General features: G+C 43.3%; 1 protein-coding gene across 1 annotated transcript; it reads left to right on the plus strand.

The window, feature by feature from the left end:
* The first annotated feature begins 5378 nt into the window (after positions 1–5378).
* marchf9 (E3 ubiquitin-protein ligase MARCHF9) lies at positions 5379–19739 on the plus strand. Its single transcript, XM_023831404.2, has 4 exons — positions 5379–7141; positions 16778–16933; positions 17267–17459; positions 17686–19739. Exons 1-4 carry the CDS (start codon positions 6803–6805, stop codon positions 18018–18020), a joined length of 1023 nt encoding a protein of 340 aa, XP_023687172.1. The 5' UTR covers positions 5379–6802; the 3' UTR covers positions 18021–19739.
* The last annotated feature ends 281 nt before the right edge of the window (positions 19740–20020 follow it).

A 20020-nucleotide genomic window follows, 5' to 3' on the forward strand; every position in this document is an offset into this window, starting at 1 on the left:
TATCTGGCTGGTTGGATCAGGGGCGCTGCTAGAGATTTTGGGCCCCATGAAAGCATATTATATTAGGCCCCCCAATCTAAACCAATCCAGTTATTTTCCTAATTTTTTAGGGCCCCTGTCGCTCAGGGGCCCTTGGAATCGTCCTAGCTTTCCTCCCCCTTACGGCGCCCCTGGGTTGGATTAATAAGGTGTGAGGTTTCTCATATGGGTGCTTGGTTGTGTAGTGATTGTGGGTTTTTCATGTGCTGGTTATGGGTTCAAATACCAAGAAACTCTCCACTATAGTGTATTTCAGCAACATAATACATTCAGGTCCTTAAATGATTAAATGAAAGCAGCAGACAAGCAAAATGTTCTGTCAGAGCATACTGAGAATTAAAACTTTAAGTAATCTATCCAGATAACAGGCAGGCAATGTTTTCCCATACAATCATTACAGCTGTTCGTTAACAATTAGCTAGCTAACTTTGGATATAATGTGCACTATGCTTAATTGTGCCTCCAAATTCCTTAAACAAGCTTTCACTTAATTCTAGTCTCAGAAGACTGTAGTCAAGGCTTGTTTCACCTACATACAAGTCCAGAGTTATTTGTGTTTGTTTCAGCATTTGTTGAAGAGAAGCTAAGCATCTAATGGCTTTTTTCTTGCATACAAATATGCATGGTTAAATGTCTTTGCAGATACATATGTGTGTGTGTGTGTGTGTGTGTGTTTGTGTGTGTGTGTGTGTGTATGTGTGTGTGTGCAAGCAAAATTTGACTTTCTGGATGAAAACACATTTTTAAATTTAATTATAAATGTAAATAAGCAAAGGCCGGGGGCCTGGAGCTTCTCTTAAGCAGCAGAGAGCACAAGGTTGGGTTACACCCTGGTCAGGATGCAGTCCATCGCAGACCAGGATAGATGGATGGATGGATTGATGGATGAAATAAGCAATACTAAATGATACCCATATGATTTTACAATCAAAATAAAGGACGATTTTCAGGTCTACTTTAGTGGTAGCTGTGTGGCAGGGCACTAAGTCGGGGGACGGTGCCCTCTTGTGATCGAATTGCAGCATGCGACACTAAACAAGGTCTCAGATCCAGTAGGTGAAGCCTACTAATAGAGAATTTAAAAATGTACTGATACAAATGAAGTACCGCTGTTAAATTGTGGGGTGGCATGGTGGCTCACACCTGCACGGTTCGTGATTCGAATGCCACCTCTGTTCTGTATGTGTGGAATATGCACATTCTCCATATCATGCTGGTTTCCTCCCACCAACCAAAGACCCATATGACACTTTTCCACTGGCACACTGGAACCGACCCATACCACAAAGAGAGACTAGTTCCAGCGCGGTTCCAGCTCGCTTCAGTTTTCCACTGCAGAAGGGTCGGCCGGTAAAGGCGTTGCTGAGTCTGGAGAGCGACAGTTACATAAATCAGAAGAGACGCTTATTTACTGTTCACAAGGTGTACATCATGATTGACCATGTGTTGTTATTTTTATTTACTTTTACTGTGTGTTAATTTCCACTAGTACATCTGTGAGAATGGCAGTGTTGTGCAAGTATCAAACGCTAGGAGAATTTGCTTGCGTAAATTTGCATTCCAAATGCAGTCTGTTCAGCTCTTCTATAGTACTTTTTAAATAGGAGGTTGGAAATGTTCAAGTTTTGAATTTTTGGGAATGCACCATTACATCACGATGTGTAATAATACTAATAATATATAATAATATATAGAACATGTGCTTTTTCCCTCATATAATCCATGTGCATTTCGACCAATCAGATGGTCACGCTTTTGGTCTTGCTAGTAAGCAGGGTCATGTCAGAGCCGTTACAGCTGGGGTACGGTTCGCCGTACTTTGCAATGAAAAACCGCCAGGTCGCGGTACAACGTGGTTCTTGGGGGCAGTGGAAAAGCACCAAAGTGAACCCAATTGGTGCCTTTAAATTGTTCGAAGCATGAGTGTGTATATACATGTTCTGCCATGGAGCACCTTGGGGATGCTGCTTGGGATAGGTGTTAAATCCTTCAGGATAAATGGAAGATAGAGTGATGGACTTTGGGCTGCGTCAAAGCTCACAGAATACAGCATGACGGTTAGTCACAATGTGGCATCATTTTGTTAGATAAATCAACAAGAACGTGGTTTGTTTTTTTTTCCCACACATTCTCTGTTGCAGTGGGCCTAATCCCAAAATGATTTAAAAGACGCCGGTATTCAAATAGTCCCGTCAGTGATGTATGGACAGGTCAGCGACGAACACAGCACGTTTCCGGTCCTTGGACATATCCAGGCAAGCGTGGCCTTCCACCCTGGCAGCCGGCTTTCTGGGGAATGCATGCCAGCCCCCCCCCCCCCACCCCCCTCCCCGTGAAGTATGCCCATATGCCCCGTATATTTTCTTGGAGTGGCTGCAGAACGGCGCTGACTGGGGTGACCATCTGTCCACCAGCAGATATAGCACGATGTCCGCAGCCTCGGCCTGGTGGGGGCCCAGCAGATGCAGGCAGCGCCGAGAGGTTTGTCTTGTCTGTGTGGAGGCAGAACGCTAAATGCTATAGCCAGAGCCCCTGAAATTTATATAAGGGTGGTGTCAATAATGACTAAGCAATTATATTTCATTAGGGAAACATCCAAACAGTCTCCGAGTTACTGCACTGTTTCTGATAATACTTTGGTGTTTTGACGGACCATTATCGAAAGCTGTGTCACAATCCCCAGGGCAGTTTACTCTCCTGGTAACTTTCCTAGACATCATCCACTGCCAAATTTGTTTAATAGCAAGTCATGATGATAACGCCCATTAATTGACATAGATTTAATTAAGTACAAGGATGAGGGATGTTTTGTCTGGGATGAGGACCGTCTACTCTAAGCTGCATCCAAAGTGGCCTGATCCTGTCGGCCGGCGAACACGAGGGAGACACTGAGAGGAGTTTGGAGACGGTTCTTTTTGTACTTTGGAGTTGCTGCCAGCACAGCCTGTTTGCAGTCGGCGCGGTGACGTGTCGGGGCGCGCTGAGCACACGGTCGGGTCGTGCTGCCGCGCGCCACGCGCCACTCTCCTCGTAACGCTTGAGTGGCCACGCCGCGGAGCTCGGTACTAACCCGTGCGCCATATGGCGCGACCTCCATCTTGAGTGCTGGCCAGTGTTGCCCGCATTCCCGTCACACGCCCCACAACCCTCGTTCCCGCTTCTGGAAGCTTCTTCATCCACCTCTCCTCACCGTTTTAGGAAAACAAAAAAAAGGGGGGGGGGGGGCCTGAAATAGGCAACTCGCCTGCCTGCCTGCCTCCATGTGTCAGAGCAAACTGAACATTTATTCCAATTTCTGCCAGCATCACTTGACTGTTTCAAATTCCCCCATTAGTCAAAACAACATTTTTTTTTTGTTAAACACAAATAAAAATAGGCTGCAGATGGATTGCTGTCCCATTCAGGGTACATGATGCCTTGTGCCCTGTGCCTCCAGATCTCCATGACCCTGATTGGTTGAGCAGTTCTTGAAAATTTATCTATGGGAATAAAGAATTGGCAATCATACTACTCATGAAGACAGAGATTTATCTATAGCATGGCAATAAATAGTAGATAGACATCAGCTGAGTGTGCTCCTCATAATTAACCTATGCACCACTGTCAGCCGCCCCCCCCCCCCTCATTCTAAATGTACTATTTAACCCATTGACATGCACTTCCAGCACTGCTGTTTGTGACACTTGTACGTCCTGTAGTACAGTTAGCAAAACAAAGAGGATTCAAGACATCCTAAGATCACGTGATGAAGATATTCTCGTTTTCTGCCTCATTCTTGTGCCCGCATGTTTGTGGCCCATCTTGTGCCTTCATTGTTCACCTCTTCATTACTTTGTTTTCCTTTCTCAATCCCTTCCTGCTGTCACGTGAATTGCACTCCGAATTAAAAATGAATAACGCCTTATCGACATCCTGAGCGATATGATTTTGTCTGCCTGACAGGCTTCTCAGCATCCCGGCCGCAAACAATGTCTAATGACACCATACATTTCAGCACCCAGGACAGCAACATCATCTAGTTTTGGTATCGTCTTGCGGCACATGGTACAAAACAACGGCAGCAGCTATTGGAGCATGTAGCCTGTTTATATACTACATCATACATTAGCTTTGATAGCATATGGACTAGAGATACTCAGGCGCAACAAATCCATTCCATTTTTAAGAGCTTGTTTTGTTTTGTAGAGACCAGGTGGCCAGGCAGGGATGGCACTGTACCTTATGCCATCATAACGCTGTTTCATGCCTCTGGAGTTTCAGGTTCGAAATTTGCAATTGACAAGGTCATGTATAGCAATGAGGGATATCAGTTTCCATCCACAGTTCAAAGACATGCTATCAAGGTGACTCAACTGCTCTGAGATGAATGTAGCATGTAAGCATTTAGATTCCCCTACAAAGAGATGATATCCCATCCAGCCTATGTTGCAACCTGTACTTCTCTCAATGGACTCAAGACCAATACGGCTCTGACTAAAAGCACTGAGCTAGCAGGTGGACACATGCTAAGTATATTTACAGAACTTAATCATGGATTTTTATCATTTATTTGGGGGGGGGGGGCAGGTATTTACAGGTGTGCAGGCAACACCAAGTGAATAGCGGTTTAAAACCATTGGATGTGTCCCTCAGAGACACGCAGTGTTTTCTGTACTCAAACAGATCGACTGTGATTTTCAGGCAAACGAGATTTCCAGCAATGTAGTCAGTTCTGCTGACCAGAAATATACGAATAAGCAATGACGGCAGACACATCATACAGTTCATATTGTACTTGTATTTAAAATGCTGCCACACGTCGACCTTCAAAGATTGTGTATTTATGGAATGTCGATTATCAGCTATTTATTGCATATTAACACGTTTAGAACAATGGTACCAAATCGTAGGGTAGCCAGACATGCTTTTGACATTTTGTTGTAGTTAGTAACATAATATCTAAGCAACATATGACTTGCATGTATACGATGCCAGTGTAGAGGACAGAGTTTGATATGGGGGGGGGGGGGGGACAAAACTTGATCATTTAAATACAAAGTTCTATTAATTGGGGGCGATGAATGAATCCAAATTAAATTTTGGGGGTACATGCCCCCCGCCTCCTTCTTTCTACGTCCCTGCGTGTACACAAAGCATATTGAGATGTGAAATCATTAAGACTATACAAAATTCTATATGTTGCACTTACTGTAAAAGTATAATTTAAAACGTAGAGTGCCGTTCCACGTTTGTGACTTGATTGCCGCTCCCGTAAGCGCTGCAGGACACCTGACCATTTTGGCCCGTCCAGGTGACACCAAGGTTTGCTTCAGATTTCCCGGGTTAGGCTGTCTAACACGTGGCCCCGCGTCACGTAGAGATCAGCACCTTGGACAGCGGCGCCTGCCAATACGCAGCAAATCGGCCGATTTTATTCTCACCGTGAAAAAAAACATTACGACCGTGAAAGCGAAAGGCGGACAACATCACTGGTAAACATATTTCATTTTTATTATTAAAATGCCGCTACTGAAGAAGGAGCATTTATTGTGGTCCTCGGCGTCCCTGTCGACGAGGGATCTGCTTTCGCACTAATATTTCCTCCAGAGCTATTCTAAAATCGTTTTTTATTATTTTCATTGGACCGATTGACGTTTTTTTTTTTGTACATCAAATCTGTGTTTCATCATGTCTATCTGAACGGGGAAATCGCTGCATCCTTTTTTTCTCCATTCCCGGTACATGGTCTGCAGGAATCGTTGCAGACGGAAAGATCAGCATGGATGCTCGATGGAAGACGGATGTGTGTTTTCATGCATATTTTGGCAGCATTTTAAGATTTGATGTAAAATGCGAACACGTTGGATTGTAAAACGGATTTCGGCGGTGTTCGGAGGGGGGACGGAGAGGGACATATTTTTGAGGCATCAACCAGAAAACATACAGTAAAGAAACGAAAAAAAAACAAAATGATCTGATAGCTGGGATGGCATTGAGGGACAAAAAGAGAGACGATTTTGAATAACAACTGATTTGAAACGACCTTTTCCTCTTTATAATTCTGGATTATATCAACGGACGAGACATACACATGGAGGGGAGTTTCTGATTTTGTAATATCTTCTGATTTTTAAATGTCATTTCATGTGATCCCTCTCCCTCTATCGCCGTCCGCTCGATAGGATTCCGATTTTCCCTTGTAGTCCCAGGACGACACATCTCCAAATCTAATGTCCTCCGAAACCATATGCAATTGCCAGTGAAACGTTCCGGTATTTTTTGCGGTCCGGTTTTGTTTGTCGCTCCAATATACATATTGCCTTTATTGTTTCGGCAGCCTATTAACGGTACCAGAGAGCTTCGGCCCGTTCACGAAAGCAACCCTTTATTCCGCATCGGTTAAAGAAAACATACAGTCACCAGGGTGGTAATCACCGCGACCAAATGTGTTTTCTTCTATTTAATATTATTGAAATGTTTTTTGATATTTATTGAATGTTTATTTTTGAGTATTTATTCGAGTATTTGCTCGGCAGTCATGTTTTTTTCTTACTTTGACATTTTATCTTGATAGTCCCATGCCCTCTAGCTGGACGGTAATTGTAATAATATAATTAATAATATCACAGCATTTTATTTCCATCATTTCAACTACAAATAATCGTTATTATTATTATTATAAGCCACACCTGGCTTGCAAAACGTGCATCCGGAATGAATCACTTTTTGCACTTATACTGATCATTTTTTTCTCATCTTACAGCCACATTTGCATATGTAGTAAATGATGTTTAAGTATCGGATCCGCATGTTTTTTAACGAACTCAAAGTATTGGTTTTGATGCGATCCGGTTCGAGACGGGCCGATCCAGACGCAGACGCAGACAGGCGAAGCAGCATGCGGGGACTCGGCATGGGCGGTTGCGGGTGGCCGCCTTTCGACTGTTCCTCCCGGGACGACGAGGAAGAGTACTATGGGACGGATCCTCGACCACGTAGCCTGGCCTTCGAGGAGAAGGAGGCCAGACTGCAGGGCGGCCTGGACGCCGTGTCGCTCACCAGCAGCATGGAGAGCGGGATACGCTCACCGCAGTGTCGGATCTGCTTCCAGGGACCGGAGCAGGTAAATTCGCTCCTCCGCCTTTTCACGCTGCTTCTCACGCCCGTTTTGCGCGACTTAGGCTCTTGCGCTTATTTATGTTGCCCTCATTTACATGATCAGTTACTATGTCTAATATGATATTTTTGCGTACACGCAACAATACTCTGGAGAACCCCAGCAGCCTATCTGAGCACCGTCTGGCATGTACGCTGTTTGTGCTATTATAAGCCAGCCACTGGGCCTACTATTTAACTAAGACTGATGGAGTTCGTGTGTAACAATTTATCTGGACGTACTGCCGGGGCGCGTTCACGTTTAATAAGTATTTAGACGGGTTACAACCATTGTTTTTAATCGCTTTTAGATACTGGGCCCCAGGCAAAGTAGCTAGGCACCTCCTAAGCCAGGAAGGGTGCCTGTTTTGCGCATCCACGCCTGAAGTAATATGCACTTTTACTTTAATTCCATTACATTCATGACAGCTCTGATGAGAATTTACCTGCCTCCCAAATGGCAGGACAACTGCCCTTTTGGGAGATGCAAGGTGGCTTGAATTGGTTTTGCTTTAGAGTATAAACTCTTGGCCTTTTTCCAAGAAGGACAGATAAATAAATCCATTTACCACAGAAGATGCTTCCTTGGAAATGTTTCAGAAGGGATGAGGGGTTTCCCCCGAGCCGCTAAGGTCCTGGCCAGAACGTAGCTCCCAGCTGGCCAAGGCACCAGTCACGTCAACATTTTCAGCCCCAAATCTCAAACCATCTGCAACGGAAGGCCGATTTCAAAGCAAACTTCATTCTGACCAACCAGCCATCTTGAGATGCTCATCATAAACTGGCTACGCTATGAGTGATGAGTCTGGCCTGATCGAAGAAAATACTAAGAGTATTAGTAAAATGTGAGCAGTTGTAAAACATGTTCCTGGGTATTTTAGGCACTTAGCAATCTGTGAGCGATGCAGTACAGATACATCCACTGGCACAGCTATTTACCGCAATATGAGTCCGATTATGATGACTGCAGTTATTATTATTATTGATGATGTTATTAATATCATTATTGTTGTTGTCGTTGTCGTCACTTCAGCGCTTATATGGTAACATGAATGTCAACAAAATGTATTGAAATTTAAGTTAAGGTGTCTGGTCTACAGCGTCATCCAAAGGCTGACGAAGATCTTTCGATGTATACCACGGTATGTGATGTCATAGACCAGGGACAGGGTCACAGTCTTCCTTTATAGCATAATTTTTCACCAATCAAATCACAGTATTTACTGTTAATTCTCTGCGCATGTGATAACAGTATTCCTGCTTCAGTCACATGCAGTCCATATATACTCTGCTTTAGATACATTTGGAAGCATAGCAGCACAATAGCCGTTCAGAACTGTTTTGGTGCTATATTTATCGTTTGGTTTTGATTTATGAGCTAAATTTGCTTTTGACATGCAGGCCTGCAAGATCACATCTGTAACACTTCACTTTTCAGCCGAAGAGGTGAATTTGTGGGGGGAAAAGAATCATTCTGTACTAGTTAACCAATAACTGGTTTCTCATTACAGCTACAAAAATATTTTGATGAAAAATCATTCCAAATGAAATGCAAATTTGTAGTGGTTGAAAAAGAACCTTTTTCGATGTCTTGTTCACTGAAACACCCTGCAGACTTTATGTCTGCGCGGCTTTTTAAATTTTACATTTACTTTTACCATTAATTCATTTAGCAGATGCTATTGTCCAAAGTGACATAGATGTGAGGCAAATAGTACATTGCAAGCATAATTGAATTCACTGCCTTTTCCAATGGATGCAACTGTGTCTCTTGCTGCCAACTCTATTTGTTTATTAATTCTATAGCCCATTGCCCTTGATCGTTTAGGAAAAGGAATTAACATGTCAAGCTGAGTGTACTAAGGTTTGGGACACACAATAGAAGGACATGAAATGGATTAAAAATAATATGCCTGGGATTTTTTCCTACTTGTTTTAGCTTTGCAGAGGAGCCGTTACTTATTAGTCTAAATGAGTAGGTTATCATGCATATATTACTAGACTGGTAGCAAAGGGTGATGTTCATGTGACACAGGTCTGGCAGTGTGCTGCGGAAGGTTCTGCTTTGCTCTTTGCACTCTCTTCTCTGAAATGTGTTTAACCAATATGTGAAGCATAAGCAATAATTACTGCACGTCCGACCAGCCTCGGCTGTGGGATTCAGGTGTTGTGTCTGGTGACTCCATCCAGGTCGCCTCTAAATTTGGGCTCCTGAGGTCATCGCTAATTTAACTCTTTCTGTGGCTTATGGTATGAGGGACTCTGCAGAGGTTTTCCACAAGGTGCTTAATCCCAGTGGCTTCTACACCACATGCAGTTATGCACATAGGTGCTGGCTGGGAGTAGCATGGTGTAGGTCTGTCCTACACACTTCTGTCAATGCAGAAGTTTTCTGCTCAAGTTACAGTCTGCTCTCCTGCTATGAAAAAGGTAGTGAGATACCTTAAATAATGTTTGCTGGTTTCTTATCCCAGGAGGGGGTCCGCTGTAGGGTCCTCGAGTTTAACCCAAACCTCTCAGATAAACACATTTGGCTTCATCAATGGCTGAAGTGAATGACTGAACTTGGTGCAGGTATATACGTATATTTACACCTGGGAGTTGGCAGTATTACTGATGATACTTGCACACATTGCTGTGAAACGTAGGACACAGCGTGGGAATTCGGCCACCATCATCTGCATAAGTAGTGTTTGGGCAGAAGAACAGACTGCCATTTGGCTCCCAGCCAAGTTCTCAAACGATGGTATATGGACAGACCTTTCCTGCATTGCTTGGTCAGATAACCTTGGGCTGGAGTTAATTGATGCTTTTTTCTTCCAAGGTGTTTATAAACTCTGTCTGAACACACAGCCAGTGATGACCTTTTCTGTCACCATGTGAGAGTAGCAGGAATGGAGTGATTATTGCATGTGTGCATGTGTGTGTGTGTGTGTGTGCATGTGTGTGTGTGTGTGTGTGTGTGTGTGTTTCCGCCTGTGTGGTCCAAGTGAATGACACATTACCCTGAGCAAGTTAATGCAGGGAGAGAGAGAATGTACAAGAACCGGGGAGATGGAGAGGGATGAAAGGGGGGGGGGGGGGGGGAGGGTATCAGACAAAGAGACACTTCAGGGGAAACCAGGAGGCTGAGAAGAAAGTGACGAAAAAACCAGTGAACAACGGGAACAATTTCATATGAGTGATGTTTAACGCTTTTTAAGGTCACGCCTGTTCGACTTCGGGTTTGCAGTTTTTTTTGTTATTGCTCTTATTGTCGTCGGGTTGCCATTTCCCAGAGCAATAAAAAATCCAGTTCAGTAACATTTCCTTTTTCCAAAGGCGAACCTACGCGCGCTTTAATTTTACAAGTAAACTACTTACATTTAAATTAAAATAGATAATTAAGGATAAATAACATTTAACGTGAGAAGAAGGCGTGTTTTTCAAATGTAAATTTTTAAATGACGTTCAGACGGTGTTACATAGTTATAAGACACTATAATCCCCTGTGCTACACTGATCAAAAATAGCAAATGTGTACTAAAATTTAACAGACTAACAGAATATGGTGACAATTGCTTATTTATGTCACACCTCTAAGCAAATTGCAAACTGCTCACTTCAGATCTAAATGAGATTATTCTGAATTTTTAAGACATAAACATTGCACCATAAGCTTAGAGTATATGATAACAAGACAGGCACAGTAATGACAGGTCATTTTATCAATGTACTATGGAAAAACCCGTGAGTTTGGCTTATACCATTTGGAATACACACCTCAGAATCTAGTGCAGATCTCTCTTACCTCTGTATTGTAAGATCATGCCATTCAGGTGCATGTCAAATTTGCGTTTGACATGCAAACTGTGTTTAACTTGTGTGTAAGACAAGCATTTGCTTCAACCAGCGATTCACAGCTAGCAGACAGCTCGTTCTCCAGTTAGCGCTACAAAAATAGTTTGGAGAAAAGAATCTTACCAAAGTCTTACCAGAATAACATGCAAATCTGTAATGGGTGAAATTATAAGCAAACCTTTTCTTGGCCTGTGGTTAAATGAGACACCACATAGACACAAATGGTTTAGTTCACAGCTCTCATGGTTTTGTGAAGCGTATTCACAGACAGTGGCATTAATCACAGTCAAGTGCAGTGATAGAAAAACTTTTCCATAGATGCTGACAGTTTTGTACTTAGTCATAGTTATATTTGCAAAAAAAGTCTTTATTCTAGCAAAAATAATAAAGTATTCATGCATTCCCAGCAGAATGAAAAATATATACTGTACTGTACTTAAAGTTAAAAAAAGAGAATTAAGCTTTAGTGTTTTATATTGTGATCTGAAAAAAACAATATTCAGATACAGAAACAGATGACAATGTAGTATCCAATACAGTATCCAATACAGTATCCAATACAGTATCCAATACAGTATCCAATACAGTATCCAATACAGTATTCCCTGACCTAATGATGAACTCATCCTAGGCATTAGACACTTAGCTCAGGCTGATTACCACCAAATTCAATAATTCAACTAATTAATTTTTTCTGATGTCAGTCTATGATAATCTCTTCAAGTCTCTGTTATGTTGGGGTGGGGGGGTGGGGGGGGTGGGGGTGCTGCATAGAATAGACAGAATTTTTTAATCGTTTGTAGGTAAGCGCCGGTTAGCAGGCGACAGCTTCACTTTTCCGCTATTTGTCCAATGAAGCAGAACAAACACAATTAGCCACCTTGTCAGGACAGATGACACATTTGTCCCTGATAGTGACACGTCACATATGTTGGGTTGCTGTCTATTGGCAGCTGTCCTGACAGCGCTTCTTGACTGGGTGAGGCTGTGGGCTTCTCCTGCTGGGCCAGCCTGTGCATCTGGCAGTGATGTAGGCGTTTCGGCCTCTTTGCTCTGACTGCCACGGCTCCCTGCCTCTGTCCTGCTTACCTGTATCTTTTTCATTGGCCCTCTATTGTCCCTGACTTGAGGCTGTCAGCACGGTGCTCAGGTCTCCCCTGCACCGCTGCCCCCGTACAGCTGTTATCGGGAGTGTCGCAGCCATGCTGTCGGCGTTCGGCTGACAGAATCGTTGCAGGTAACAGCGTCACAGTCACATGCATTGTCTGAGCTTGCAAATCAGCAGGACAGGGGAATGCTCACCTCTCTTCTACCTGCTAGTTCCCACGATCCCCTTCTGCCGACACCTGTGCCGTATTTGGACAGCTGCAAAGCCGTAAAGGTCACACCCATTCTGTGGAAGAATGAGTAGCTATCGGAGATAAGGAGATAAACCTCACAGTCGCCACTGTTCTCATTTTTATCTTGCTGTCGCCGTGATCTTGGTAGCCGAGGCAGGCGGATACAGTTCTGGGGTAGATTTTGCAATAAATTCCACGTTAATAAATAATTCCTTATGAAGAATCACTGAAACCGCGGGGAGAAACAGGAGCACACAGAATTGTCCATGTTCAGAGGAGAGTAGCAGTGTAGGGACAGATCTGAGTGGGCTGACTGTACTCTCACACCTGTGAAAGAAACAGGACATGGGGCAAAAAATGTGGCCTTCCTTTTTTACGTACAATAAATATTTTTTAAAAGGCCCATGACTGCTAACTAGCACCACTTAATTGTACACAAATTAGCCCCCCATATAATTAGCTAGTTAGCTTCATTCCAAAATAAAACTAAAACAATTAACAATTGGCTGGTTCAAATGTAGTTGATAGAGCTGCACAGAATTAATTTTTCGACATTGTTTGCCATGCCTACAAAGTAAATCCGATGAACAGAAACACACAATTTCCCCACATTTCCACACAGACGGAAATCTATTTTTAGAAGAAGATAAGGTTAGTCCATCACAGTAACGCTGTAGTCTTCACATCTCTGACGTGTGCGTGTGCGTGGCACTAGATGTCACCCCAGTGTAGTGCGGCAGCGGTGAACTCGTAATGGCCGTGTTACGTGAGTCACCTCCAGAAGCCCCACCCCACGCCACCCCCCTCCCGGCTCTCGCATGCAGACACGTGTGCATCTCCAGCACAAGAAATGCATAGACACACCCCTGCAGCACCTCCGATGAAGAATGGGGTTAGGGTTAGCCTACTAGGGACACGACAAGCTGTCACTTAAGGCGTTTATTAAAGACTGCAAATGAGAAAGGAGCAGGAGTCAGTGCATTTACCATAAATCTAGCCAAAAATGGGCATGATTTCTCACTTCTATGCATCGCGTGGTGTGTGCAAAATCTTCTCAGCAAAGCCTTGCAGTAGCAGTAGTCACACTGTTCGCACCATACAGGGCAAATAAAACGCAGTAAGAAATATGGACAAGGAGTCAAATGTGTCCCCATTTTAAACACCCTCAAGCTGTAAATGAGACTGTAAAACTGTAATACTTATGTAGATTTTTCCACCCCTGAAATGCAATAAAAGTCTAGTATAAACATTTATCCTATTAAAAATTGACCCCCTATAAACGATTCCCTACAGGGAACACGTGTAGTGGAAAATAAATCTTAAATGCAGAACCTGGTGATTTGTTAATGTTTATCTTGATGATTTTAGTTCCCCTTTTCCTTGTATCAATGTTTATACATTCTTGTTTTCATGCAAACTGTCATTTTTTTGGCATTTTTAAATGTGATTTAGATTTGAAAGCAGAACGGGGGAGTGCGTGGCTCACGAGGTTTGGACGCTTATGCCTGTGATCGAAATGTTGCCAGTCAATAGACTGATGTCACTGTTGGGCCTTTGATCAAGGCCATTAAAGCCTAATGACTTCAGGTACCGCCTGACCCTGTTACCTTAAAAAGGTAGATTGGTTTGGATAAAAGCATCTAACAAAACAAACATTGATATCGTAGAATAGGAACCATATATTTAGCATTTATCAAAATCCATCAGTATATTTGAGGATGGGTATTTGGTCTACTTAGGGTGATGGTAATTTACAGCAGGAAGCATGCGGCACAATCCTGACCCCGGTTCCCACAAACAGCGTGTCTTCAGGCAGAGGGAGAACATGTGGACCACATATGGATGGAGATCCCACAGCGGTGGCGAGACGAGGCGGCAGCAATGCGCCCTGAGCCTCCGAGCCAGCCAGCCCTCCCACGCGCCGAGGGCAACGCCCAACAGGCCGCGCCACGGCTGGATGGCGGAGACAGCTTCACGTAGTGTCTGCTCGCGACACAGACTTTATTTCATGAATGATGGGAGGCAGGAAACACTTCACAATGAGAGCCGGAGAGAGAGTTTCTATATATATACTACAGCATGTTTGTGTGTGTTTGTCTGAGGGAACAGAAGCAGATTTGGAGCAGATGTTAGTGCTGATAGCTGACAGCAGTAGCTGGACCTGAATGTAGGTGGAGCTGCCGTTCCGTGACCATCTCCTACTGCCCCTGTTCTGCACCCCCGTTCCTGTCTCCCGGTGTCCTTTCGCCGCCTTCGTCCAGTCGCGTCACTTTCTGTACCTCTCAGCTTGCACAGCTGTGCGCACATCTGCACTGCAGTGCCCCGCACAGCTGGCCCTGCAGTGGGGTCTGTGTCTGCTCACTCCCAGTGAGTGTCCCAATTGTGCTTTACACACTGATGGGAATACTGATAGAGTTACTGATAGAGGATAAATGCCTCTTATACTGTGATTGTCAGCTGTCACCCCCTGCTTTTCCAATGTTATTCTAGGCTTGGGTGTTATCTGATTTTTCATACTGTTGTACCTTCCAGTAGGGATGTCCTGATCCACTTTTTTAGTACCTCAATCTGATCCATTCAATATTTATATCTGCCTATTTCGAGTCCCAATCTGATCTTTTAATAAATATTTAAATATACATATGCATACAGTAGGTGTTGGTACCTTCTTCAACTAAGTAAGCCTTGTGATTTCGCAGTATTCTTCATTATGATGTCTCTGCAAGTCCCTAATTAGATTTGTTACATTAAATGACACTGTCTTGCAAACATTGCAGGTAGTTGTTGGGCTACTTTGTGCTTCCAGTTTAAAGAATTTCCACATGGCTGACATCTTGACAAGTTGTAGTTTGAAGCCACGTACCTTTAGCTTCCTGTAGCATGTGATGGAACCTTACAATCTGTGGAACTGATGTAAATTATTACAGTCTGCACAAATGATGATGGAGATTAAATTGATTGGGCTGTGGTGGCCGATAATGAAATGAAATTGAGACATTATACCACAATATACGGTATTTTGAAAAATAAAATTCCTATGGCAGATTTTATCATGGGGAAACCTCCATCACATTGGCTCAGTTAATGTTGTGGGCAAGATTTCAAAATACCATAGTATATCCAGAATACCTTGGTATACCACCTATTCCTCTGTTCCATTGTCATTCCTACCCATTTGGCTTCCTAATGCTGGCCAAAGGGATGTGTTTACACAGCTGAAACAACAGCTTGAGTGGCAAGAAAAAAATATGCACAGCTCTGACAAAAGAAATACATTTAACGATGAGATTTTAGAAAATGTTTATAAAATGAAACAATTATGATCAGAATTTGGCTCCAGCTAAGGAAAGAGAGTGTGCATTTGCATCCAAATTGTGTCACAGAACAAGCCATTCAGCAGAATGCAAACACAGACCAAGCTTAGCATAAACCTGGAGCGTTAAAGGCCGTTCTGCCTCTCAGTGTAGGTATGCAGTATCATTTTATATGTTCAGTTTAGGTAAAAGTTATATTAAGAAGATATTGGTTCATGTGGTTAGTGTCAGTGGTCTTTTGTCAATAGTTGCAGTCAACGTATGACATTTCTGCAAGTGACTAAGCGCACTGCTTCAGCTAAGACCATTTGCTCAATGAATAAAATGTAAAATATAAGCCTTGCTCAGATTCAGAAAGTTGGTGCCAATCGTATTGAAACTCCCCAGACAAACCACTGAGAAAAGCGGTGGAGACATAGCACAATAAAAGCAGAAACAGGCCTTTCAGCATCTCTAAATGAGGGAGTCAGCCATAGCACGGCTGAGTTCATAACATGTATGACATTTCAATTATATGTGAATGAATCATGGGGAAAACTCCAGTTTCTGATCTCAGAAGCATGGACGTTAAACCCATCACCGCTAACACTAAATCTGGCCATTTTACAAAGGCACAATTTAAGGGCGATTAATGGTTCCTTCAGAAAAACATTAATCACATAGAACTTGTGTAAGTGTGCATGTGAATATGCTGGCAGAGCAGACTTATTGCTGAGTGTCAGCAGCACAGCAGCGTGAGCAGGCGCCATGGCGACAGGAGGCGTCACTCAGCAACAACAAGCCAGCGATTAAAAAGGCAGGGCCGAGTAAAGGGCCATGATGAACTTCCAGCACTCAAGGGATCACGTCAAATTTGTGAAATTCCAGTGAAATTGTTCTGTGAGAACACATGTAAAACATGAGATCTAGCTGAATTTTCTGGCCGATTGAAGAAAAAAAGAATAAGCGTTTTAAAAGGACAGATTTGGTGGGCAAAGGATTACTGATGACAGGGAATGCCATAGTGACAGATTTCTGGAGACTAAGCTACATGCGTTTGCTTTGTCAGGTGTTATTGTGCGGCTCTCCTTATTTTCTATGCATGTAGCAATTACCTTCTCTCTCCTGCAGGGGGAGCTATTGAGCCCTTGCCGCTGTGACGGCTCAGTGCGCTGCACCCACCAGCCCTGCCTTATCCGCTGGATCAGCGAACGCGGCTCCTGGAGCTGCGAGCTGTGCTACTTCAAGTATCAGGTGCTGGCCATCAGCACCAAGAACCCACTACAGGTAACACACTCTGCCAGCTCTTCAGGACGCTGCACACACGCACACACGTACACACGCACACTCACAAGCATACAAGCACTATGACACAGGGCACAGATTGGCAATTTTTATTTGATTTCTTAATGTCTCAAAGACAAATGTATCTTCTTGTAATGCTAGGAAATATATGTGTTTATAGCTAATAGCGATATTAAGATATTTCACACATATCCGAGTTCCTTCCATTGATATTTAACCATTCACGAGTCAGACACATGAGCATAACACACATTGAATTATAGCATGGTCTGACTCACTAACCTGTCACAATCCATCACCCCCCTCCCTTTCCAGTGGCAGGCCATCTCCCTCACGGTGATCGAGAAGGTGCAGATCGCAGCCATCATCCTGGGCTCCCTCTTCCTAATTGCCAGCATCTCCTGGCTCATCTGGTCCTCGTTGAGCCCCTCGGCCAAGTGGCAGCGCCAGGACCTGCTCTTCCAGATCTGCTACGGCATGTACGGCTTCATGGACATAGTGTGCATCGGTGAGCGCGTTTCCTGTGCCTGTGCTGAACCCTACCCTTACTAACCTGCTTTTGTTTTGCACTCAGGTGCGATCGTTCAGAAATGCCTATTCAGTTTAGGCGAAGAAAACAAGAACTGTTTGAGCGTGTCGGCTTTTGTCTTGAAAAGATATTTAGGTTATGGTGGCCCTTGTTTGTTTTCAGTATACTTGTTCTCATTATTGTCTACCAAATGCATCTTTTCCAGGCCTTATCGTCCACGAGGGCTCTTCTGTGTACCGAATATTCAAGCGGTGGCAGGCTGTAAACCAGCAATGGAAGGTACTGAATTACGAAAAGGCCAAGGACCTGGAGGACCCAATGAACTCGGCGGGCAAGGGAGGGGGGCGTGCCTCTCGGAACAACCCACATGGCTCAGCCAATGGTGTCAGGGGAGGGAGGCGGGGCCAGCGTGTCAGGACTATTCTGAACCACCACTGTGGCTACACCCTCCTGCACATTCTGAGTCAGCTGCGGCCGAACGATCACCGCATCAGCGCCACGGCGAACCGTGAGGTGGTGATGAGGGTCACCACTGTATGAAACTGGAGGCCCACTGTACGGACCACTGCCAAAATGGCCTCCCTCACTGACTACGGCATAGCAACGAATGCATGGCGCAGCAGTAACGAAGAAATACAGACAAACTGAACCTGAGTTCTTATACAAAAAAATGCATTTTTAACAGCAAATAAACAGATGAACAGAACATAAAAAATACAAACAGCTCCACGACAAACTTAAATGCTGGAATTTTTTTTCTTTTCCCAGCAAGAAAATACATTTCCATGGCTACTGTTGTTTTTGTTTTTTATTAAACTGTTACTTGTTACTTGTTACTGATTTTGGTTTTATAAGAGAACACACTGTAAAACGATTATAAAATTTCCAAAAGCCGTTCCCATGCTGCTGGGTTCCGTGTGGAATCGCGTCACACTTCCGCCCCATAGCAAGGGGGTCATTGACGACCCCTGAACTCTCCCCGCGCAAAGGCAGCTGAGGAGTCTGAAAAACAATAACTTAACCTACAATAAAATTACAGAAGTCCTGAACAATAACACCAATATTCCACAAACAAAAAACGTGTGAACCAACCTGGCAATAAGGGGTATCTGTACATCTCACCGTGAATTCTGTCCGAGGGGGGTGGCTACTTTCTTGTTTTCTTCTCATCCCTCTCTCTCTCTCTGTCTTTCTCTCTCTGCCAATTTGCTGTTTTTCAGATTCATGCTCGCCGACACAGAGGGGCGGGCTGCAGGAAAATAATTGCCGAATCAATGAATCATCGCTGTAGCTTACAATACCTTCAAAGCAGTGTCTTTCTTTCTTCTCTTTTTTGATTTGGAAGACTTCACTCTTATAGCCTGAAGCTGTAAAGTACCCTGAATATAACCCAAACTATCCTGGGATGAAACAAAGCTCAAAGGTGCTTGATACAAATATTTGTATCCGGAATTTATTCATTTACATGTCAGCTAATAACAAGCACTTATGACATGATAAATAAAAATGCCATCTTGACCTGACTGTACTGTGTGCCCCCTGTACTGAGGCATCTTTAGCCTTGACTGTTTGTGTTTCAGAATGTTCCAGGGTGCTGTCTTGTTTACTTTAAGAGTATAAACCCCATATGGTAAGAATTATCAGTTGACAAACTGAAACTACTGGCTGATTGGATATGCACATAAATGACATATAATTCCAGCATATAATCTACTTTAACATAATTATCTTACGATTATTTAGGTGCTGATTAGGTAAGACCATTTAAATGTATACCTCAAGCAAAAGTCAGCACTTATTACAGTTTGGAGTATTATAACCAATGAAAACCACTGCAGCAGATCCTGAGAAGAAGATCAAAATATATAAATTTGCAGTTGCTTGCAGTATTTGCCATGTTCTGCTGTAAATCCTAAATTTGTGACGAAACATTTCCTTTAATGTGGATGGAGTACAAAGAACCACAGTGTGTCGGATGTTATGGGGGGTTTTTAACTTAAGACAAATACCTGAGTTTATGTTATTTGCAATGTTCAATAACTTTTGTCAAAACAGTGTTTGCTTTGAATTAAACATGCATTATATACCCAAAATGTCCTAATTCCTACTCAAATTTATGCCCAAATTGTCCTCATTTCAGTCTCTAACCTGATTACGGCTATAAACATGATTGTACTATGTACATTGTTACAGCTGTCATTGTCCTTATTATTAATATGGTATGAACTTCAGATATAATAAAAAAAACCAATATGCACAGACCAGTGTGTATAACTCAGTGGTACACGTGGTATGTGATGTCGTTCACTCAGCACACGTACACCCTGAACCTCAGTCGAAGCCATGAGTGTGTAGAACCATACTGGCCAGGTCTAGTACAGAGGCGTACAGGACCCAGAGTTCTAAGACATAACAGGGCTAGTGAACCTGTTCATTCAGGTGGTAGAACAGAATTTCCCATGCTGACTGAGGAGGTCTATGTTAACATCATAATTCAGATAAGAAAATAAATGTGTACACAGAACTACAGTTCTGTTCCA

This window comes from Paramormyrops kingsleyae, chromosome 8 (genome assembly GCF_048594095.1).
Source record: "Paramormyrops kingsleyae isolate MSU_618 chromosome 8, PKINGS_0.4, whole genome shotgun sequence".
Classification (NCBI taxonomy): domain Eukaryota; kingdom Metazoa; phylum Chordata; class Actinopteri; order Osteoglossiformes; family Mormyridae; genus Paramormyrops; species Paramormyrops kingsleyae.